At 49.0% G+C, this 23,788-nt stretch overlaps 1 protein-coding gene across 1 annotated transcript in view; it reads right to left on the bottom strand.

Annotated features, from left to right (window-relative positions):
- The window catches only part of LOC115091753 (ecto-ADP-ribosyltransferase 5-like), a 50,676-nt gene extending 26,963 nt beyond the window's left edge, over positions 1-23,713 (bottom strand). Inside the window, exons 1-2 of the mRNA XM_029601930.1 lie at positions 23,589-23,713; positions 6,137-6,217 (exon numbers count right to left, since the gene is read on the bottom strand). Coding sequence (XP_029457790.1) covers positions 6,137-6,205 — 69 coding nt within the window. The 5' untranslated portion in view covers positions 6,206-6,217; positions 23,589-23,713. The remainder of the gene's footprint in view (positions 1-6,136; positions 6,218-23,588) is intronic.
- Positions 23,714-23,788: the final 75 nt, after the last annotated feature.

Here is a 23,788-nt window from a genome sequence, read left to right as displayed (position 1 = left end):
TGCAGATGACATTTTGTTCACCATTGCTGACCCCCTTTGCTCTTTACGGGCCGTCTCAGCAGAGCTAGATGCCTTTAGCAAGGTTTCGGGGTTCTCTGTTAACTGGGATAAATCGGAACTGTTAAATGTCACTGCATCCTCTGACCTGCGGGCCCAAGTTGCCATCGAGTTCCCTTTTAAGTGGGCGATTCACAAACTGAAGTATTTGGGGGTCTATTTAGGCACGGAACAGGATCTTTTTCACTTGAATTACATACCGCTTATGGACAGAATCTATAAAGACCTGGAGGAGTGGGACAGGTATCACATTTCCTGGCTGGGGAGACTAGCTGTGTTACAGATGAACATTTTGCCTCGGATGCTGTATTTACTACAGACATTACCCATAGTTATTCCGGTTAAGCTGCTAGATAAATGGCAAAAGAGGCTTAATAAATACTTATGGAAGGGGAGACGACCCCGGATTGCCCAGAGGACATTATATTTGCCGAAATATAGAGGAGGGATGGGTGTGCCTAATCTGGCCCGGTACCACGGAGCAGCCCATTTGAAAGCGGCCATAGAGTGGCATGATCCCAGACAGAGTAAACCATGGGTGCGTCTTGAGCAAGCTCTGTTGGGTAGCTTCCCTCTCACAGCGTTGTTATGGCAAACTAAGGTCTCTCGGTGTGCCAGCCTGACATTACCTGAGACTGTGGCATCCACTCTAACTGTTTGGGACCGCTGGAAGAGAACATTAGTGGGGTCACAAGGGTACTACCACAGTACTCACTTATTTTATCATAGGGAGTTTCGTCCGGCTGGCAATCCGAGAGCGTTCAAATCCTGGATAGATAAGGGTATACTTCAATGGGCGCAACTATGGTCTCCTGGGGGGTTGGCAACGTTCCCTACCCTCTGTCGACAATATCAGCTGGGGTCCGTAGATCGTTTTAGATATTTACAAGATCTAAAATTGCTCCCTTTCTTGTCGGTTCCTGAACCAAATGCTCCATAAAAATGTCATTTATTCCATCCAGGAACTTTATATCTCTAGCATGTACCGATGATACATTTACCCAGTCAATATTGGGGTAATTGAAGTCTCCCATTACTACCGCACTACCAATTTGGTTAGCTTCCATAATTTCTCTTAGCATTTCACTGTAAGTCTCACCATCTTGACCAGGTGCACAGTAGTATACTCCCATCACTATAGTCTTCTCCGACACAGAAGGGATTTCTACACATAAAAATTAAATTGTGCATTTATTTATTTATTTCGTGTTTTTCTATACCGGCATTCGAGATAAGATCACATCATGCTGGTTTACATTTAACAGGGGGTGAAAATGCAAATAAACTCAAACAGTAACAAGTGAAAGGAAAACTCTGAAGTTACAATAAAACAGGGGTGTTCAAAACTGGAAGGAGAAGGAAAGGCCAGAGGAATTTAACTCAACAAACAGTTGTTTGCAATGTTCAGAGACTGTCTGACTGTAGTTGTTGGTGAATTAATGGTCAGGTGGGGTCTGGAAAGGCTTGCTTAAACAACCATGTCTTAAGCCTCTTTCTGTATCATCGGTACATGCTAGAAGGCACGGTTCCTGTCGAAGATCCGGTGGAATGGAGTTCCATAGCGATGGTCCAGCGGTAGAGAGGGCCCAGTCTCTGAGTGTTATATGTTGAGAGGTTTTGGTGTGTGGAACATGTAGTGAATCTCTGTAGGCTTCTCTGATGGGTCTAATGGAGGTATGTTTTCTGAATGGGATTTGTAGGTGGAGTGGAGCATGTTGATGTATGGCTTTGTATATAATGGTGATTGACTTATGAATGATTCTGTAGTGAATTGGCAGCCAGTGTAGGTCTTTGAGAATGGGAGAAATGTGGTCTTTTCTCCTCGTGTTTGTCAATATTCTAGCAGCCGTGTTTTAGACCACCTGGAGAGGTTTGGTGTGAGATGAGGGGGAGACCTAATAAGATAGAATTGCAGTAATCTATCTTAGAGAAGATTATTGCTTGCAGAACCGTTCTGTAATCATGAAAGTGAAAGAGTGGTCTTATTCTTTTCAGGACATATAGTTTATGAAAACAGTCTTTCGTTGTTTGGTTAATAAATGATTTTAGGTTTAGACGATTGTCAATAATAACTCCTAAGTCTCTTGCTTTGGTGATGTGAAGGTTGGCTGGTGGATTCTTCGTGATGTTACTGTTTTCTGGTGATATGAGAAGGAGTTCACTTTTTGATGAATTTACTATTAAGTTTAGGCTGGTGAGGAGGCCGTTGATTTCTTAAAGGTAGTTTTCCCAGAGTTCAAGTGTTTTTGTGATGGATTCTTTAATGGGGATCACGATCTGGACATCGTCTGCATATAAGAAGTGTTTGAGGTTCCATTTGGTTAGCAACTGGCATAGTGGTAGAAGGTAAATATTAAAGAGCGTGGGGGATAGGGGGAACTCCTATGGAGGAAGGATAGCGAAGGGATTCTTTATTGTGGATTTTAACCTTGAAGCCTCTATTCCTAAGGAATGTTTTGAACCAGGCCAATGCAGTTCCTGTTATGCCGATGTACGCAAGCTGTTTGAGGAGGATGGAATGGTTGACAGTGTCAAATGCTGACGAGAGGTCGAGGAGAATCAGTAAGAAGGCATGACCTTTATCAAGGCCCATGATGAGGTAGTCTGTCAGGGAAATGAGTAGGGATTCTGTACTTAATGCTTTTCGGAATCCATAATGAGTGGGGAACAAGATGTTATGGTCTTCAATGTATTCTGATAGTTAAGTATTAACTAATTTTTCCATGACCTTGGCTATAAATGGTAGGTTGGATATCGGATGGAAGCTGTTGGGATCTAAAGGATCCAAGTTTGGTTTCTTTGGGAAAGGTTTGATGGATGCCAGTTTGAGATCATCTGGACAGATTCCCTGGGATAAAGAACAGTTAATGATGTCTGCCAGTGTTTTGGCAATGGTGTCGGGGATTAGTAGTAGCAGTTTAGTCGGGATTTGGTCAAAAGGGTGTGAAGATGGTTTCATTTTCTTCAGAACTGCTTGTATTTCTGTGGATGTAATGGTTTCAAAGGATTGGAGAGATATGTCATTGTTGGGGTTGCGATATGAGCTGGAGGGTGATATGACTTTGGGAGTAAGCTGTGTTAGGAGGTTATTGACTTTATTAAGGAAGAAGAGGGCCAACTCCTCTGCTTTGGATTGAGCATGGTTAAGTGGGATGTCTGGAGCGTTGATTTGTGTTAAATTGGAAATGTATGAAGAGTCAAAGATGAGATCATGGATCTTATGACCATAGAAGTCCCTTTTTGCTTTTAAGGTGGAGCTCTTGTAGGATTGAAGGGTGAGTTTGTAGGCAGTGATGGTATTGGGGGATGGTGCTTTACGCCATTTACTTTCTTTCTGTCATAAACTCTGTTTGAGTTTTCGGAGTTCATTAGTGAACCATGGTTGTCTTTTTGACGAGTTGTGGTTGAGTTTTTTTGTTGAAAGTGGACATAGTTTGTTTGCTAACACCTCTGTTATTTTAGACCAGGAGTGGATGGCTGAGTTGGGTGTGGAGATGTCAATGTGTGGGAGTTCTAAGGCCAGATGTTCACTGAGGATGTCGGAGGAGCAAGATTTCCTGTAGAGAAATGGTTGTTGAGGTGGTTGGATGTTACTCTTATGAGCCAGCGTGATGGAGGTAGAAATTAATGTGTGGTCTGACCAGGGGACCTGCTTGCATAACGGGAGTGAGGAGTGTGACATGCCAGAGTTCACAAAGATGAGGTCAAAGGTGTGACCAGCTTTGTGGGTGGGTTTGTTGATTATCTGCTTGAAACCCATGGCTGACAAGTCTCATGCAGGATGTTTATCCTTTTGCTCTATGCCATCTCGGACATAAAGTGCCACACCACCTCCTGGGTGCTCCTCTCTGTCATTGCGATATAATTTGTACCCCGGTATAGCACTGTCCCATTGGTTATCCTCTTTCCACCATGTCTCTGAGATGCCAATTAAGTCTATGTCATCATTTACTGCTATACATTCTAATTCTCCCATCTTATTTCTTAGACTTCTGGCATTAGCATACAAACATTTCAAAGTTTGTTTTTTGTTTGTATTTTCATTCTGCTTTTTAATTGATAGGGATAAGTTGGAATTTTTTAGCTCAGCTGACTTTTTATTTACAGGCACTAGGACTACTTTTCTTACTATTGGAACCTCACTGTCGGGATGCCCTAATTATATTGCATCATTACTATCCTTTGAAGATATCTCTCTCCGAACCATGTGCTGCTGAGCGACTGTTGGCTTTCCCCTTTGTTCTAGTTTAAAAGCTGCTCTATCTCCTTTTTAAAGGTTAGCACCAGCAGTCTGGTTCCACCCTGGTTAAGGTGGAGCCCATCCCTTCGGAAGAGACTCCCCCCTTCCCCAAAAGGTTCCCCAGTTCATAACAAAACTGAATCCCTCTTCCTTGAACCATTGTCTCATCCACGCATTGAGACTCTGGAGCTCTGCCTGCCTCTGGTGACCTGCGCGTGGAACAGGGAGCATTTCAGAGAATGCTACCCTGGAGGTTCTGGATTTAAGCTTTCTACCTAAGAGCCTAAATTTGGCTTCCAGAACCTCCCTCCCACATTTTCCTATGTCGTTGGTGCCCACATGTACCACGACAGCCGGCTCCTCCCCAGCACTGTCTAAAATCTTATCTAGGTGACGCATGAGGTCCGCCACCTTCGCACCAGGTAGGCAGGTTACCAGGCGATCCTCACGCCCACCCGCCACCCAGCTATCTACATTCCTAATAATCGAATCACCAACTATAACGGCTGACCTAACCCTTCCCCTCCTGGGCAGTAGGCCTTGGGGAGATATCCTCAGTGTGAGAGGACAATGCATCACCTGGAGAGCAGGTCCTTGCTACAGGATCCTTTCCTGCTACACCTGGTTGGTGCTCTCCCATTATGAGACCTTCTTCCTCCAAGGCAGCACCAGGGCTGCCAGTCTGAAGTTGGGACTGGACTACTATGTCCCTGAAGGTCTCATCTATATACCTCTCTGTCTGCCTCAGCTCCTCCAGGTCTGCCACTCTAGCCTCCAGAGATCGGACTTGTTCTCTGAGAGCCAGGAGCTCTTTGCATCGCATGCACATGTACAACTTCTCACCGGTGGGTAAAAAATCATACATGTGACACTCGATGCAAAAGACTGGGAAGCCCCCCTCTTGCTGCTGGACTGCTGCCTTCATCTCAAATTTGTTCACGTGTAACCCTTTAAAAATCCCCCTGTGTGCGCCGAACCTATTTTGCATATGTCCCGGGGCTTTGAAAAAGGGGCGGTCCAGGGGCGGGGCCGGTGCAGGGCGGTCCGGGGTAGGCAAGCATAACTCCGTGGAATAACGTAGAGGGGGATTTAGGTAGGGCTGGGGGGTGGATTAAATAGGGGAAGGGAGGGAAAGGTGGAGGAGCAAAAAAAAAGTTCTCTCCAAGGGAACGGGGAAAGCCATTGGGGCTCCCCTTGGGCTCGGCGCATGCAAGGTGCACAAGTGTGCACCCCCTTGCGCACGCTGAGTCTGGATTTTTTAAAGTGGCACCTGCCTATAAATTAAAGGATGAGCGGGTTGGGAAATCCAAACAGTCTAACTTCAGTTAGTCAGCCTGAGTGACTCACTGCTCTCTTGATTAACAAATGTTGGTACCTAATCAAACCAAATCACACTACCTCAACACCTTTCCAAGGTGAGTAACTGAACTGAACTTTTCAACCTTTTTACTTAGGTACACACTGCTCCTAGCTTATTTCTAGCTTCTGGCTACTTTTTTCTTTCCTTTTGTTTTTTTGTTTGTTTGTTTTGTTTTTAATGTACAGTCTAACTTCTGCTTACTAGCTGCCTTACTGACTATTAAAAGCACAAACACACTAAATAATATTCCCAAATAGTTAACTTTGCCCCAATACTTTTAAAAAAGACAATGTCCCAAGCAAAAACTTACTGATTCCTTTCAGCCACCAGCAAGGTGATGCTCACCTCTCAGTACTCCCACTGGATTGGCAGTTTAAAAATGTCCCCTTATAAATGTTTTACCTCTTACTAAGATTCTGGCTTTCTTCCAGACCAAAATGACTACTAGAATGTTACAGTACAATAAATAATGGCCTTACCTGAGCGATTTCCAGCAGAGCTAAGATGTAGAGGGAAGCACAGGTGGCTGACACAGACCCCCTTTTCATTGTCAGATAGTCCTTTAAGAAAAAAAGAAATGTCACTGAACCAGAAACAAATTATCTCCATCCAGGCACCACAATGGGTCAATGCAGGAGAGAAAATGGTGATTTTGCCTCTGTTCCCTGCTCTGAGCATTATGAGGAGTGCCTAGGAGAAAGATAGTAACAAAGGCAATGAGTGGCAGATTAGGCACAAAAGCCACGGTTTGTATCATAGAAACATAGAAATGACGGCAGAAGAAGACCAAACGGCCCATCCAGTCTGCCCAGCAAGCTTCACACATTTTTTCTCATACTTATCTGTTTCTCTTAGCTCTTTGGTTCTATTTCCCTTCCACCCCCACCATTAATGTAGAGAGCGGTGATGGAGCTGCATCCAAGTGAAAATATCTAGCTTGATTAGTAGGGGTAGTAGGGGAAGTAACCGCCACAATAAGCAAGCTACACCCATGCTTATTTGTTTTACCCAGATATGTTATCAGCCCTTATGGTTGTTTTTCTTCTCCCCTGCCGTTGAAGCAGGGAGCTATGCTGGATATGCGTGAAGTATCAAGTTTTTCTTCTCCCCTGCCGTTGAAGCAGGGAGCTATGCTGATATGGTGAAGTATCAGTTTTTCTTCTCCCCTGCCGTTGAAGCAGGGCAGCTATGCTGGATAGCGTGACGTATCAGTTTTTCTTCTCCCCTGCCGTTGAACGCAGGAAGCTATGCTGGATATGGCTGAAGTATCAGTTTTTCTTCTCCCTGCCGTGAAGCAGAGAGCTATGCTGGATATGCGTGAAGTATCAGTTTTTCTTCTCCCCTGCCGTTGAAGCAGAGAGCTATGCTGGATATGCGTGAAGTATCTAGTTTTTTCTTCTCCACTGCCGTTGAAGCAGGGAGCTATGCTGGATATGCGTGAAGTATCAGTTTTTCTTCTCCCCTGCCGTTGAAGCAGGGAGCTATGCTGGATATGCGTGAAGTATCAGTTTTTCTTCTCCCCTGCCGTTGAAGCAGGGAGCTATGCTGGATATGCGTGAAGTATCAGTTTTCTTCTCCCCTGCCGTTGAAGCAGGGAGCTATGCTGGATATGCGTGAAGTATCAGTTTTTCTTCTCCCCTGCCGTTGAAGCAGAGAGCTATGCTGGATATGCGTGAAGTATCAGTTTTTCTTCTCCCCTGCCGTTGAAGCAGAGAGCTATGCTGGAAATGCATTGAAAGTGAAGTATCAGGCTTATTTGGTTTGGGGTAGTAATACTCCTTGTTACCTTGGGGTAGTCACTTCACTCTCCTTTGACGAGGTACAACCCTTGATTGTAAGCCTTCTGAGGCCAGGGAAATATAGCTCCTGAATGTAGTAGTAAGGAAAAGGTATCAGCTCAAAATCTAAATAGATGTAAGCTAGTGGCTCATTACGTTGTTCTTTTCCCTGCCTGTTAGTTACAGAGGAAAGTATATGCCAAATGTTCTTTGAAAGTCAAACGAAAGGTCATTAACACCTTCTTGTGATGTCCCTTGGACAAACTCTCTTGATTTCCCAGAGGGAGTCCTTTGGCTGAAAGCCAGTACTATATAATTTACTAGACTACACTGAAACCAAGTGGACATTACTTTCCATGAAATACTGGGGCAGATTTTCAAAGGGGTACGCATGTAAGATACGCGCGTAACCCCCGAAAAGCTGCCCCTTCCACCCCCTGCGCGCCCTGCCGAGCCTATGTTGCATAGGCTTGGCAGGGCGCACAAGCCCCGGGATGCGTGTCAGGGGCGTGTCGCGGCAGCGCGTCATCGGGGGGGGGCATGTCGGGGGGGCGTGTCGCAGCCGACGCATCATGGGGGAAACGTTTAAAGATAGAAAGACAGAAGGAGAAATACAGGAATATAGCCATGAGGTGAGAGGTTTACCTGCAGGTTAGCTGCAGGCTGAAATAAAAAAATAGCATTGTTTCTTTCTCTTACTTTCCTATTTTGGGAGCAGGAACAAACATAGGGGCAGACTTTCAAAGGGTTACGCACGCCGGGCCTATTTTGAAAAGGCCCGGCGGCGCTCATAAAGCCCCGGGACGCGTGTAAGTCCCGGGGGCTTGAAAAAATGGGCGGTCTGGGGGCGGAGCAGGGTGGTCCGGGGGCGTGGCCAGAGACATCTCCATGGCCACTGGGCCGGGGGATCGTGTGCTGGCAGTCGGCCGGTGCACGCAAGTTACGCCCGCCTCTGGCAGGTGTAACTTGTGAGATAAAGGTACGGGGGGGGGGTTTCGGGCTGGGGGCTGGGTCAGGTAGGGGAAGGGAGGGGAAGGTGCAGGAGGGAATGGAGAAAGCCAGCTGGTCTCCGCGAGGGCTCGGCGCACACAAGGTGCAGTACTGTGCACCCCCTTGCGCGCTCCGACCCCTGATTTTAGAACATGCACGTGGCTGCACGCGTATATTATAAAATCGGGCGCACATTTGTGCGCGCCAGATAGCGCGCAGAAATGTGCGCCGTGTGCGTACCTTTTAAAATCTGCCCCATAGGCTTTGTTGTTGTTGTTGGGGGGTTTTTTTGGGTTTTTTTTAGCAAGAGAATTAAAATGATGTTTTAAATACGTTTTGTTTTGTTTAGACTAATTTAGTGCAGGGAAGTTTTAGAATATTTGTCAGGATCTGATACAGAACAAAGAAGGAATATTATTACTCTTTTGTCTGGACATTCACCCCCATGAAGAAAGTTAATCCTGGGTCTCCATGCAGAGCTGGAAACAAATCTTCCCAAGCATCAGGATCTGCTTCATCAACCATCTGCACTGCAGAGAAGTTCATCTAAAGCATTCGGCCATCATAAAGAGATTATCTGAGAATTTATGCAAATATTCTGGCCAGAATTTAGAAGGCAATTTTGAAACCACAATAATTTTTAATCTTCTAAAAAGTGAACTGAACTGAGATTTAGACTGGGGTTAGTGGTTCTCTGTTATAATTTACAAATTTGCTAAATTTTGAATGCTGATAGGTTCTTCTTTGACTCTAATGCCACGTGCTTCTGTTTTCTGTAAAGTGTAAGGATCCAAATGTGTTATGTAAATGTGCATGTGCTTTGTGATTATGTTTGTTTTAGTTTATATATATATATATATATTATTTTTCACTTTCTGCTCCAGCCTCTCCTCTCCATAACTAGGAGAACCTTTATTGTGCGAGTGTGCTACACATCCTGAGAGGTGGAATTATTTACGTGGCCTCTCCCATAGGTGCTGGGGATTTGCATAGATAAAAACCAAAATGGCCTATTTAGTCTGCCCAGTTGAGATTCTTCCACTTTGTGTAGATGAGCATATAAATTCCCAAATACCAGCCTGCAGAGCAAATCTGGTCCATCCTTGTCTTCTGTCCAGCCCAGTAAAAGTTTGTAAAGTTACATTAGGTGTGGCTCGCAAAGCTTTTTCTCTCTGCTGAGGACCCAGGTCACCATCAAAGGCCCAGAGGTTGCCTCTGATGATGCAGTGAAACCTGTGTCGCCAGGTACAGCCTTTTAATGAGGACGTCAGCACACAGGGGAAGGGGAGGTGAGCACATGGACAGGCAGGTCAGCATCTGCTCAGCGCGGCGCTGGCCCTTTAAAAGAAACCAATCACAACAGTACATGGGGGAAAGGAGGGCAGGTGAGCGTCGCTGCAGCAGCCTGGGCTGGCTTGCTATTGGCGCTTTTTCTACAGCAAGCCAATGAGAAGAACAATTTTCTCATCCTGCTTCACTGCAGCAGCTGCCTCACCTGCAGACGTGGCAGCGTCGTGGTGCTTCACTGCAGCAGCTGCCTCACCTGCAGACGCGGCAGCGTCGTGGTGCTTCACTGCAGCAGCTGCCTCACCTGCAGAATTTGCAGCGTCGTGGTGCTTCACTGCAGCAGCTGCCTCACCTGCAGACGTGGCAGCGTCGTGGTGCTTCACTGCAGCAGCTGCCTCACCTGCAGACGCGGCAGCGTCGTGGTGCTTCACTGCAGCAGCTGCCTCACCTGCAGAAGCGGTAGCGTCGTGGTGCTTCACTGCAGCAGCTGCCTCACCTGCAGACGTGGTAGCGTCGTGGTGCTTCACTGCAGCAGCTGCCTCACCTGCAGACGCGGCAGCGTCGTGGTGCTTCACTGCAGCAGCTGCCTCACCTGCAGAAGCGGTAGCGTCGTGGTGCTTCACTGCAGCAGCTGCCTCACCTGCAGACGTGGCAGCGTCGTGGTGCTTCACTGCAGCAGCTGCCTCACCTGCAGACGTGGCAGCGTCGTGGTGCTTCACTGCAGCAGCTGCCTCACCTGCAGACGTGGCAGCGTCGTGGTGCTTCACTGCAGCAGCTGCCTCACCTGCAGAAGCGGTAGTGTCGTGGTGCTTCACTGCAGCAGCTGCCTCACCTGCAGACGTGGCAGCGTCGTGGTGCTTCACTGCAGCAGCTGCCTCACCTGCAGACGTGGCAGCGTCGTGGTGCTTCACTGCAGCAGCTGCCTCACCTGCAGACGTGGCAGCGTCGTGGTGCTTCACTGCAGCAGCTGCCTCACCTGCAGACGCGGTAGCGTCGTGGTGCTTCACTGCAGCAGCTGCCTCACCTGCAGACGTGGCAGCGTCGTGGTGCTTCACTGCAGCAGCTGCCTCACCTGCAGACGTGGCAGCGTCATGGTGCTTCACTGCAGCAGCTGCCTCACCTGCAGAAGCGGTAGCGTCGTGGTGCTTCACTGCAGCAGCTGCCTCACCTGCAGACGTGGCAGCGTCGTGGTGCTTCACTGCAGCAGCTGCCTCACCTGCAGACGCGGTAGCGTCGTGGTGCTTCACTGCAGCAGCTGCCTCACCTGCAGAGCGGTAGCGTCGTGGTGCTTCACTGCAGCAGCTGCCTCACCTGCAGACGTGGCAGTGTCGTGGTGCTTCACTGCAGCAGCTGCCTCACCTGCAGAAGCGGTAGCGTCGTGGTGCTTCACTGCAGCAGCTGCCTCACCTGCAGACGCGGCAGCGTCGTGGTGCTTCACTGCAGCAGCTGCCTCACCTGCAGATGTGGCAGCGTCGTGGTGCTTCACTGCAGCAGCTGCCTCACCTGCAGAAGCGGTAGCGTCGTGGTGCTTCACTGCAGCAGCTGCCTCACCTGCAGACGTGGCAGTGTCGTGGTGCTTCACTGCAGCAGCTGCCTCACCTGCAGAAGCGGTAGCGTCGTGGTGCTTCACTGCAGCAGCTGCCTCACCTGCAGAAGCGGCAGCGTCGTGGTGCTTCACTGCAGCAGCTGCCTCACCTGCAGACGTGGCAGCGTCGTGGTGCTTCACTGCAGCAGCTGCCTCACCTGCAGAAGCGGTAGCGTCGTGGTGCTTCACTGCAGCAGCTGCCTCACCTGCAGACGCGGTAGCATCGTGGTGCTTCACTGCAGCAGCTGCCTCACCTGCAGACGCGGTAGCATCGTGGTGCTTCACTGCAGCAGTTCACCTAAACAACAGCCTTACCTCCAGCCTTCTCTTTTCTCATTCTGATGGTAAGGAAAAGAAAATCAGTTATACAATCCAAGGATTCTCCAAAACCTATCGAGACCTGAAAATCAGAACCTTGCCTTCTATGAATACTACATTAAGTACTTTATCTAAGTATTTACTTCTTTCTTTAGAAACATAGAAATGACGGCAGAAGAAGACCAAACGGCCCATCCAGTCTGCCCAGCAAGCTTTCATTCTTATTTTTCTCATACTTATCTGTTACTCTGACCGCTGAGGTCAGGGCCCTTATTGGTAACTTTTTGGTTCTAATTTCCTTCCACCCCCACCAATTGATTTAGAGAGCAGTGCTGGAGCCACATCAATGTGAAGTATCAGGCCTAATTGGTCTATAGTTACCTGGATCGCCCCTGGAGCCCTTTTTAAATATTGGGGTTACATTTGCTATCCTCCAGTCTTCAGGTACAATGGATGATTTTAATGACAGGTTACAAATTTTAACTAACAGTTCTGAAATTTCATTTTTTAGTGTTGCGTCCTTCGGTGATAGACAGCTTCGCCCCGTTTGCCTCACCTTGTTCACGGCTCCTCCCGCTTACCTTGGGAAAATGGCTACCGCCGCGTCTACAAGCCGACCTCTCCAGCATCCCTGGAATGGCTATGGTGCTGCCTCCTGCCATGCTCCTCCCAAGGACCTTCTAAGGTGCGTGCCACCCATGTCTTTATTCCAGCATTGGCGCAAACCTCTGGGGCATTCCCCTCTTGACGTCATGCCATCCGGGTATATAGCCTCTACTCATTTGCTAGTTCATTGAGTTAGCAACGATTGGTCTCGGCCAGTCTAAGCTACTCTGCCGCTTCCGTGCTGCCGCTGGAAGCTCTCTCTCTGCCCTTCGGGGTATTGACTGACCTGGGTACCCGCTCCTCGGGGGCCCTCTGCTTTATTTCAGGTGCCTTACAGGGATCAGGTACTCGCTCCTCGAGGGCCTGCTCTCCCTGCCTTGGTGCCAGTACCATCTACTTCTACCTGGTGGAATCACTTACCTACATCTACCATGTAGTGAGAAATCTAACTCTCAGTCTGTCTCCTCCACAGCACTGCCTTGCTGGGAAACCTACACCGGAATTCCCCTATACCAACGGGGTGAGAAGGGTCCCCTCTGCCGAGGGTCCTGAGACTGCTACATCCAGACTACCTCACTACTGCCACCTCTGGTGGTATCCATCAAGCTGTTTAATAAAAGAACTAACTCTGTGTTTGTGCGTCCTGAGTCTAGACCAGTACTGTGGCTCCTCACGGGGCTCCTCCCCGTGGGCATGGTCACCTGCCACAGTACCCAAGAATCCACCCAAACACTGCTTAACCATAACATTTAGTTCCTTCAGAAACCTGGGGTGTATACCATCCAGTCCAAGTGATTTACTGTTACGAGAGCAGCCTTCAGGGGCCGATGGTATGGGCTCAGCGTGCAACACTTGGCTCTTGGGAGAGCGGAACCCTTGGACCACAGGGCGGCTCAGGTCAGGACATGAGTCGCACCCATGGTGAGATGTGTGTGTGGGAATGGGTGTCACAGGAGCAGAGCTGGACAGAGCGAGGAACACAGGACTACAATGTAGGTTTCTGGCTAGGACTAGGAACTTGGAACTTAGAACTCACTAGGAGGACGATGCGGAGCTTGAGACTTGGAACGTGGATACGTAGAGACAAAGACTTGGGACTTGGAGCGTGAAGACTTGGGACTTGGAACATAGAGCTGAAGACTTAGGACTTGGAACGTAGAGCTGAAGACTTGGAATGTAGAGCTGAAGACTTGGGACTTGGGATGTAGAGCTGAAGACTTGGGACATAGAGCTGAAGACTTGGGACTTGGAACATGGAGCTGAAGACTTATAATGTGGAGCTGAAGACTTATAACATAGAGCTGAAGACTTGGGACTTGGAACGTAGAGCTGAAGACTTGGGACATGGAACGTAGAGCTGAAGACCTGGAGCGTGGAGACGTAGAGTTGAAGACTTGGAACTTGGAATGTAGAGCTGAAAATTTGGAACTTGGGACGTAGATCTGAAAACTTGGAACTTGGAGATATGGAGCTGAAGACTTGGAACTTGGAACATAGACAAGGAAGGTGAGTCCCTCAGGTGCCCTACACAGCACATAGGGTTGGTCACGGACCACACTGGAGACTCGGGTGAGGAACAAGACACAGGTGGGGATGAGCAAGACCCTCAGGCGCCCTACACAGCACACGGGGCTGGTCATGGACCATACTGTCCCCTTCACGCCCTACACAGCCGGATGGCTGGACGCGGACCACGAGGAGATTGGGGTGAGCTCAGGAAGTCTCATAGCACAGGGTAGTGGAAATCTCTCGCATCCTTCGGAGTCAGAACTAGGAACAGATAAAAGCAGGAAATCTCCGGTAGGGATGTGCAGAGGGACGCCATACGTTGCATTCGGGATACGTATTCGTCGGGTGGCAAATACGTTGTATACGTGCGTATGGCATCCTGATACGGTTATACGTCTAATCCTATTCGTTACCCAGCTAAAATTCAATTTACTACAACCCCCCACCCTCCTGACCACCCCAAGACTTACCAAAACTCCCTGGTGGTCCAGCGGAGGACCGGGAGCACTCACACCCTCTGTACCAAAATGGTGCCGGCGCTACTAGGGCAAAGGTAGTGCCGGCGCCATTTTGAATACTGGCAATATGGCCCGAGTGCAGGAGGTCGCTCCTGGACCCCCGCTGGACTTTTGGCAAGTTTTGTGGGGGTCAGGAGGCCCCCCCAAGCTGGCCAAAAGTCCCTGGGGGTCCAGCGGGGGTCCGGGAGCTATCTCCTGCACTCGTGCTGACGGGTGCCAGGAACCAAAATGGCGCCGATAGCCTTGCCCTTACTATGTCACAGGGGCTACCGACGCCATTGGTCAGCCCCTGTCACATGGCAGGAGCACAAGATGGTGCCAATGGCCATGTGACAGGGGCTGACCAATGGCACCGGTAGCCCCTGTGACATAGCAGATCAAAGGCTATTCAGATGGACTGAATCAAATCACGGTGGACCTAGAAGATGTGGTAGGCCTGATTGACAAACTGAAGAGTAGTAAATCACCTGGACCGGATGGTATACACCCCAGAGTTCTGAAGGAACTAAAAAATGAAATTTCAGACCTATTAGTAAAAATGTGTAACTTATCATTAAAATCATCCATTGTACCTGAAGACTGGAGGATAGCAAATGTAACCCCAATATTTAAAAAGGGCTCCAGGGGCGATCCGGGAAACTACAGACCGGTTATCCTGACTTCAGTGCCAGGAAAAATAGTGGAAAGTGTTCTAAACATCAAAATCACAGAACATATAGAAAGACATGGTTTAATGGTACAAAGTCAGCATGGCTTTACCCAGGGCAAGTCTTGCCTCACAAATCTGCTTCACTTTTTTGAAGGAGTTAATAAACATGTGGATAAGGGTGAACTGGTAGATATAGTATACTTGGATTTTCAGAAGGCGTTTGACAAAGTTCCTCATGAGAGGCTTCTAGGAAAAGTAAAAAGTCATGGGATAGGTGGCGATGTCCTTTCGTGGATTGCAAACTGGCTAAAAGACAGGAAACAGAGAGTAGGATTAAATGGGCAATTTTCTCAGTGGAAGGGAGTGGACAGTGGAGTGCCTCAGGGATCTGTATTGGGACCCTTACTGTTCAATATATTTATAAATGATTTGGAAAGAAATACGACGAGTGAGATAATCAAATTTGCAGATGACACAAAATTGTTCAGAGTAGTTAAATCACAAGCAGATTGTGATAAATTGCAGGAAGACCTTGTGAGACTGGAAAATTGGGCATCCAAATGGCAGATGAAATTTATGTGGATAAGTGCAAGGTGATGCATATAGGGAAAAATAACCCGTGCTATAATTACACAATGTTGGGTTCCATATTAGGTGCTACAACCCAAGAAAGAGATCTAGGTGTCATAGTGGATATACACATTGAAATCGTCGGTGCAGTGTGCTGCAGGCAGTCAAAAAAGCAAACAGAATGTTGGGAATTATTAGAAAGGGAATGATTAATAAAACGGAAAATGTCATAATGCCTCTGTATCAGCTCCATGGTGAGACCAGCACCTTGAATACTGTGTACAATTCTGGTCGCCGCATCTCAAAAAAGATATAATTGCGATGGAGAAGGTACAGAGAAGGGCTACCAAAATGATAAGGGGAATGGAACAACTCCCCTATGAGGAAAGACTAAAGAGGTTAGGACTTTTCAGCTTGGAGAAGAGACGACTGAGGGGGGATATGATAGAGATGTTTAAAATCATGAGAGGTCTAGAACGGGTAGATGTGAATCGGTTATTTACTCTTTCGGATAGTAGAAAGACTAGGGGGCACTCCATGAAGTTAGCATGGGGCACATTTAAAACTAATCGGAGAAAGTTCTTTTTTACTCAACGCACAATTAAACTCTGGAATTTGTTGCCAGAGGATGTGGTTAGTGCAGTTAGTATAGCTGGGTTTAAAAAAGGATTGGATAAGTTCTTGGAGGAGAAGTCCATTACCTGCTATTAAGTTCACTTAGAGAATAGCCACTGCCATTAGCAATGGTTACATGGAATAGACTTAGTTTTTGGGTTTTGCCAGGTTCTTATGGCCTGGATTGGCCACTGTTGGAAACAGGATGCTGGGCTTGATGGACCCTTGGTCTGACCCAGTATGGCATTTTCTTATGTTCTTATGTTCTTATCGGCGCCATTTTGAACTGGTACCAAGGGTGTGAGAGTGCAGGGGATGGTTCCCGGACCTCCCGCTGGACCACCAGGGAGTTTTGGTAAGTCTTGGGGGGGATCAGGAAGGTGGGGGGGTTGTTTAAATTGGCGGCCAAATAATTCGGCGAAAATTCGTTGTATCCGTGGGGAATCGCGATACGTTTCACTTCCCCACGAATACAACGAATATTGACACATCCGTTGCGGATAGGGACCGAATGCACACCCCTAATCTCCGGAGGCATGGGTCCCACCAGACCTGGAGCATTAGGACCCGGACAATATCAAAGGGAGACAAGGGACATCACAGGACGAGGTCTCATTGGCCTCTTGGAACTAGGAACGTGGAACCTGGAATATCTAGGAACATCTTGAAACAGATTGCCGAACTTGGAACGGACTGCAGGACTTGGAACATGGGACTTCTTGGAACGGATATCCAGATCTGGACTCACGGACATCTGGCTTTGGAACGGACTTCGGGATCTGGACTCACAGATGTCCGGACTTAGAACAGACATCGGGAGCTGGACTCATGGACATTCGGATCAGGACTTACGGACATCTGGACTTGGAGCAGACATCGGGAGCTGGACTCACGGACGTACAGACTTGGAGAAGACATTGGGAGCCGGACTCAGGAACAGGACATCAGATGAAGAGATGTCTTCAGGAGAATCTGAGCTGATGCGAAGATAAAGCTGGAATGAAGCAGGGCCCTCTTATAGGGCTGAGAGCACAGCTCCCTGGGAGGAGCTGCTAGGAAGACCAACCTCTCTGTCCCTTCAAGAAGGGAAGAGAGCCATGGGCCTGCCCCCTAGGAAGGGCAGGAACAGGAAGTCCAGAACCCTGGACAGCGGTGTCCCTGCTGCTGTGCAGGGAGGAGACAGAACAGAGGAAGCTGGGCATGTGCGCAGGCCCCGATGATGTCGGCGGTGTCCTGCCGCTTTGGAGAGGAGAAGGCTGGGCCGCAGGCAGGCCCCGACGAGGAAGGCGGCCTCCAGGCCGCATTGGAGAGACCCAGCACAACTCCTGCCGTGCCGGCAAGATGGTGGCCAGACCGCGGAGGTCCGTGGCAGTGGTGACTCTGGGCTGGCCGCAGGATCGGCGAGAAAGCGGCCTCCGGACCGCCGGGGAGTCAGGCTGTGGCCTGGTCGGAACAGCGCTGGAGGTAAGAGGCAGCTCGTGGCTCCAGCCACGGCCGCATCGCAACATTTACTACTCTTCATTTTGTCAATCAGGCCTACCACATCTTCTAGGTTCACCGTGATTTGATTCAGTCCATCTGAATCATTGCCCATGAAAACCTTCTCCAGTACGGGTACCTCCCCAACATCCTCTTCAGTAAACACCGAAGCAAAGAAATCATTTAATCTTTCCTCGATGGCCTTATCTTCTCTAAGTGCCCCTTTAACCCCTCCATCATCTAACGGTCCAACTGACTCCCTCACGGGCTTTCTGCTTCGGATATATTTTAAAAGGTTTTTACTGTGAGTTTGTGCCTCTGCGGCCAACTTCTTTTCAAATTCTCTCTTAGCCTGTCTTATCAATGTCTTACATTTAACTTGCCAATGTTTATGCTTTATCCTATTTTCTTCTGTTGGATCCTTCTTCCAATTTTTGAATGAAGATCTTTTGGCTAAAATAGCTTCTTTCACCTCCCCTTTTAACCATGCCGGTAATCGTTTTGCCTGCTTTCCACCTTTCTTAATGTGTGGAATACATCTGGACTGTGCTTCTAGAATGGTATTTTTTAACAATGACCACGCCTCTTGCACACGTTTTACCTTTATAGCTGCTCCTTTCAGTTTTTTTCTAACAATTTTTCTCATTTTATCAGTTTCCCTTTTGAAAGTTTAGCACGAGAGCCTTGGATTTGCACACTGTTCCTCTTCCAGTCATTAAATCAAATTTGATCATATTATGATCACTATTGCCAAGCGGCCCCACCACCGTTACCTCTCTCACCAAGTCCTGTGCTCCACTGAGAATTAGATCTAAAATTGCTCCCTCTCTCGTTGGTTCCTGAACCAATTGCTCCATAAAGCTATCATTTATTCCATCCAGGAACGTTATCTCTCTAGTGTGTCCCGATGATACATTTACCCAGTCTATATTGGGGTAATTGAAGTCTCCCATTATTACTGCACTACCAATTTGGTTAGCTTCTCTAATTTCTCTTAGCATTTCACTGTCTTTCTCACCATTTTGGCTGGGCCAAAAATGATTCACTTCTATAATAGCATCAGCGGGATCAAAAGTACAGTTTCTTGGCAGCGAAACCAACAAGAACAAATATCATGTTTATGGAATGCAAAAAACCGAAACCAAAGGCCAGCTTCTCATCAGCCAGGCACATAAAAACTAATAAAGTGAAAGGTCGCACGACCTCGGGGTCTCCAGCTGCAGCCATTCAGCAGCCTCTGTCGCCCTCTCACCCTCTCATTCTCTCTCTCTCTCTCCCTCTCTCTCTCTCTTGCCCTCTCTCATTCTCTCCCTCTCCCTCACTCTTCCTCTCCCTCTCTCTCTCTCTCTCACCCTCTCATTCTCTCCCTCTCCCACTCTCTCACTCTTCCTCTCCCTCTCCCTCTCTCTCTCTCTCACTCTTCCTCTCCCTCTCCCTCTCTCTCTCACCCTCTCACTCTCTCCCTCTGTCTCTCTCATCCTCTCTCTCACCCTCTCTCTCTCACCCTCTCATTCTCTCCCTCTCCCTCTCTCGCCCTCTCTCTCACCCTCTCACATTCTCTCCCTCTCCCTCTCTCGTCCTCTCTCACCCTCTCCCTCTCTCACCCTCTCCCTCTCTCTCCCTCTGTCACCCTCTCACTCTCTCCCTCTGTCTCTCTCGTCCTCTCTCTCACCCTCTCATTCTTTCCCTCTCTCGTCCTCTCTCACCCTCTCTCTCTCACCCTCTCCCTCTCTCACCCTCTCCCTCTCTCTGTCACCCTCTCACTCTCTCCCTCTGTCTCTCTCGTCCTCTCTCTCACCCTCTCTCTCTCTCTCTCACACCCTCTCGCCCTCTCATTCTCTCCCTCTCCCGCCCTCTCTCTCACCCTCTCATTCTCTCCCTCTCCCTCTCCCTCTCTCACCCTCTCTCTCTCCCTCTCTCTCTCTCTCTGTTTTTTGGCTCTCTTGACTATAGGCGTGCCTTCACTGGGGAAACCTGGCCGCCAGCCACCTGCTCCTCTCCAGGCTCTTCTCCTGTGAAGCAGGCGAGGTGCAAACCATGGCCTGGATTAAACATGTGCAGTAGTTTCGGTCTTTACTCCATTACCTAGCAACCCCATTTGTGGGAGGCCTCTCCCTGGCACTAGCAGAAGCCCGACTTTCTGTGGATGGACATAGGGAAGACAACTTTCAAACAGCTGTGCATGCCCCACATATACGTGTGTATAGGGACACACAGAAATCTGCTTCCGTATTTTATAACCTACAAGCACATGATATATATGAATCATAAAATATGCGCAATTGTGCCCTGCAATATGCCGACATATGCAGAAATAAAAAAGCGTGAATGCATATGCACTTATTTGCATAAATTCTGCTAGTTAGCCGGATAAGTCTGGACAGCGCCACTTATCTGGATTAGTACCGCGATTTGAGACTTATCCATCTATCTTACTTATCCAGATAAATAGCAATTTTAAGACTTATCTTGATAAATAGGGGCTTTGCAGTTACTTAGCTGGATAAATTGGAATTTATCCGGATCAGAAGCGTGCATCTGCTATACTCGCATATTTTTACATCTAATTTCAAAAATATACATATGAAGATGTTACTTGTTTACTGTACATGCAGGTAGCCCCTGAAGGTCAGGAGATTTTTAACATATGTGCAATTACCGGGGGATGCAGCCTGGGGAGGCTGTCAGCGCAGGTGGGGGATATGTTTGGGATTCTGGATGTGTACACTGGGGGGGGAGAAGGTGCCGGGGAGGAGGGAGCCCCCTGTGATGGTGTGAGGGCCCTTTCTCAGAGGCAGAAATGATTGGAGGTGCGTTTGAAAGTCAGGCTCTCGTGCCCCTTTAAGCATTAATGGGCTTGGCCAGGAATCTGCAGTCCCCACCGAGATGTCACCGACACAGGAAGTAGCCACCGTGGTATTTGCTAAACTGCAGTATGGAATTACCAGGAGCTAACGCGTCGCTCAGTACATTCAACATGGTTTAGTAAATAGGCTGATATTTACGTGGCTGGAGCCTCCAGTCCCCCACTAAATACCCCTAGTTCCACGTCGCTCTCCTGCCACTGTGGAGAGCTGGGATTAAGAACATAAGACATAACATTGTGGATTTCTTTCCTCTTAACTCTCCCACTGGCTAAGTTAGTGTTACGCTCCAGCTTGTGGACCCTTGACCGACGGGAGGATGGTTTACCCTTCGGAGGGTCCGTAGGTTCTCTCGTCGGGAGGCGAGGCAGAAGAGGAGGCGGGACCAGCTGACCCTCGGCACTGGAGACTGAGGCGGAGACTGATGAAGAGACAAGAAGAGGAGCTGTGTCTTCACCCCTGGAAGTCCGTGGTCCCCCCGGGAGGAGCTCGTAGGGACCCGGACCGCTGGGACTTAGGCGGGCCCTTGGAGACGGTGGTCTTGAAGGAGTCCTAGGTGGAGTGCCAGAGGGTCAACGTTCACCAGTCCGAAGTCATGTACCGGAGAATCACCGCTTGCCAATCCAAAGTCAGGAAGCAGAGAATCACCGTAAGCCAATCCGAAGTCAGGAACCAGGAACACCAAGACGAAACAGGAACCAGAGTCCAAGCGCAAGGAACTCACCGAAGCAAGCAGACTAGACAGCTTTGGAGGACGTTGCCAAGTCGAGGAATGAGCAGAGGAAGCCTCCCTTTATACTTCCCCTGCTCAGGCTGATTAGGCACAGGTGCAGCTGGTTAAAGGGATCAGGTCCCTTTAAGTCTAGGAAGGGGGCGTGGCCTCGCGCCTAAAGATGGTGGCGGCCATCTTGGATTTCCTTCGCGGGGGAAACGCTGCAGGACGCCATGAGGGAGGAGCAGGGGCGGCTCCTCCTGCGGCGATCAGCATGGGGGGCCCGGGCCGGAGCGAGGGCCTGGCGTCGGGGTCCTCCCCCGGGATTCCCGCGGCGGGTCGCCGTCGTGGGTGAGGTAGGGGGTCCGCGGCTGTGGCTTCCCACGGCCGCGGAGCACAACAGTTAGTTCTTTCTTGTTACCCATCAGTTACTCCCCCCCTTCCCCGTCTCGATATTTCACCAGGCATAGGCCTTCGTTTCCATCTTATTATTAAAGTTATTATTTTTAATATTTATGTGATTATATTATCATGTTATCATTATTATCATTACAACATTATATGATAGTGTATTTCTAATGTTTCTAATGTTTCACATGTTTCATTGTATCCGCCATCCGGCGACAGTTCAGTTTCATGTAAACCGGTGCGATATGTATCCCATACAGGAACATAGGTATATAAAAGTTATAAATACATAAATAAGACATTGCCATGCTGGGTCAGACCAAGGGTCCATCAAGCCCAGCATCCTGTTTCCAACAGAGGCCAAACCAGGCCATAAGAACCTGGCAAGTACCCAAACACTAAGTCTATTCCATGTTACCATTGCTAATGGCAGTGGCTATTCTCTAAGTGAACTTAATAGCAGGTAATGGACTTCTCCTCCAAGAACTTATCCAATCCTTTTTTAAACACAGCTATACTAACTGTTTCCCTCCCTGCTGAGGTCTCCTGTCTCATCAGGTCTCCCCTTTTTTGTAGGGGCTTGGCCTCTGTGCACAACCTGCCAGAGGATCCCTAGGTATTTAGTTCAGTAAGAGAGAGTTTTGCCCGATTTACCTTTGGGGACAAAAGGACTCTCAAGCCAGAGGACTGAAGACCCTTGAGCACCACTCTACTTCCCAGGTGGGCAAAACTGGCGACAGAGCTGAACTAGCGTGCGGGAAGTAAAGGACACCTAGCCACAGTGAAGCCATCATCTGTAAGTGGGACACCTAGCCACAGTGAAGCCATCATCTGTAACTGGGACGCCTAGCCACAGTGAAGCCATCATCTGTAATTGGGACGCCTAGCCACAGTGAAGCCATCATCTGTAACTGGGACGCCTAGCCACAGTGAAGCCATCATCTGTAAGTGGGACGCCTAGCCACAGTGAAGCCATCATCTGTAAGTGGGACGCCTAGCCACAGTGAAGCCATCATCTGTAAGTGGGACGCCTAGCCACAGTGAAGCCATCATCTGTAAGTGGGACGCCTAGCCACAGTGAAGCCATCATCTGTAAGTGGGACACCTAGCCACAGTGAAGCCATCATCTGTAACTGGGACGCCTAGCCACAGTGAAGCCATCATCTGTAACTGGGACACCTAGCCACAGTGAAGCCATCATCTGTAACTGGGACACCTAGCCACAGTGAAGCCATCATCTGTAAGTGGGACACCTAGCCACAGTGAATCCATCATCTGTAAGTGGGACACCTAGCCACAGTGAATCCATCATCTGTAAGTGGGACGCCTAGCCACAGTGAAGCCATCATCTGTAAGTGGGACACCTAGCCACAGTGAAGCCATCATCTGTAAGTGGGACGCCTAGCCACAGTGAAGCCATCATCTGTAAGTGGGACACCTAGCCACAGTGAATCCATCATCTGTAAGTGGGACACCTAGCCACAGTGAAGAAATCATCTGTAAGTGCACAAGTTCTTAAGTATTTAAATCAGTATTTATCACGCAGCCCCCAGCATCTCCCTCCAGAGGTTGCCGCACTAAGGTTTCTGCCACTGTCTGGGTCACGGCTGGAGCGGCCCCATTAATGGTTATAAGTGTGACTGTGTGCCCTTGGCTTACATTTACCTGAGAAAACAGTGGATGGGGGTGGGAATGCTGGGGGCTCCATGTGCTTTCGAGGACGCTTGCCCTCTCCTGCTAAGTGGGCAGAGCCGCGTGCAGTCAGGCCCTTCGGCCCCCCCCCCCCCTGGGTCTCTTCGCCCCTTATTTCACAGGGAAACCTCTGCACTGGAAGCTGCAGAGCAGGAGCCGTGCCCTCGGGGAGCTGGAGGCCTCCTGTGCCCCACCTCTCTGGCACCGCTGTGCCTCTCCCTGGTCGCCGGGCGCTGCCAGTCAGACCGCAGCGTCCTTGCTTACAAGTCCATGTTAAGCCCCGTTCGCGGATGCCTTGCAGACTCAGTGCATGCAAGCAGTCACAGCCACCCTGCATTCTTGCACACCCACCTCAAACGTTCATGCATTTTTCCTCTCTTCCCTTCATTATTGCTAATTCACCAAAACGTCCTCTGTTGTCCTCGGGTCGCTGTCGCCTGCTCTGCTCTCCCCCTCTCAGCTCGCCTGCCCTTCCCTGCCGAGTCATAAACTGCAGAGCTGGAGGCTCCTCCTGCAAATCCGTCCCTGCTCCTCCCCGCGGGCTGAACAAA

Source organism: Rhinatrema bivittatum, chromosome 5 (assembly GCF_901001135.1).
Source record: "Rhinatrema bivittatum chromosome 5, aRhiBiv1.1, whole genome shotgun sequence".
Taxonomy (NCBI): domain Eukaryota; kingdom Metazoa; phylum Chordata; class Amphibia; order Gymnophiona; family Rhinatrematidae; genus Rhinatrema; species Rhinatrema bivittatum.
Note: the sequence above shows the minus strand (reverse complement) of the source record. Positions and strands in the feature narration are given on the sequence as shown.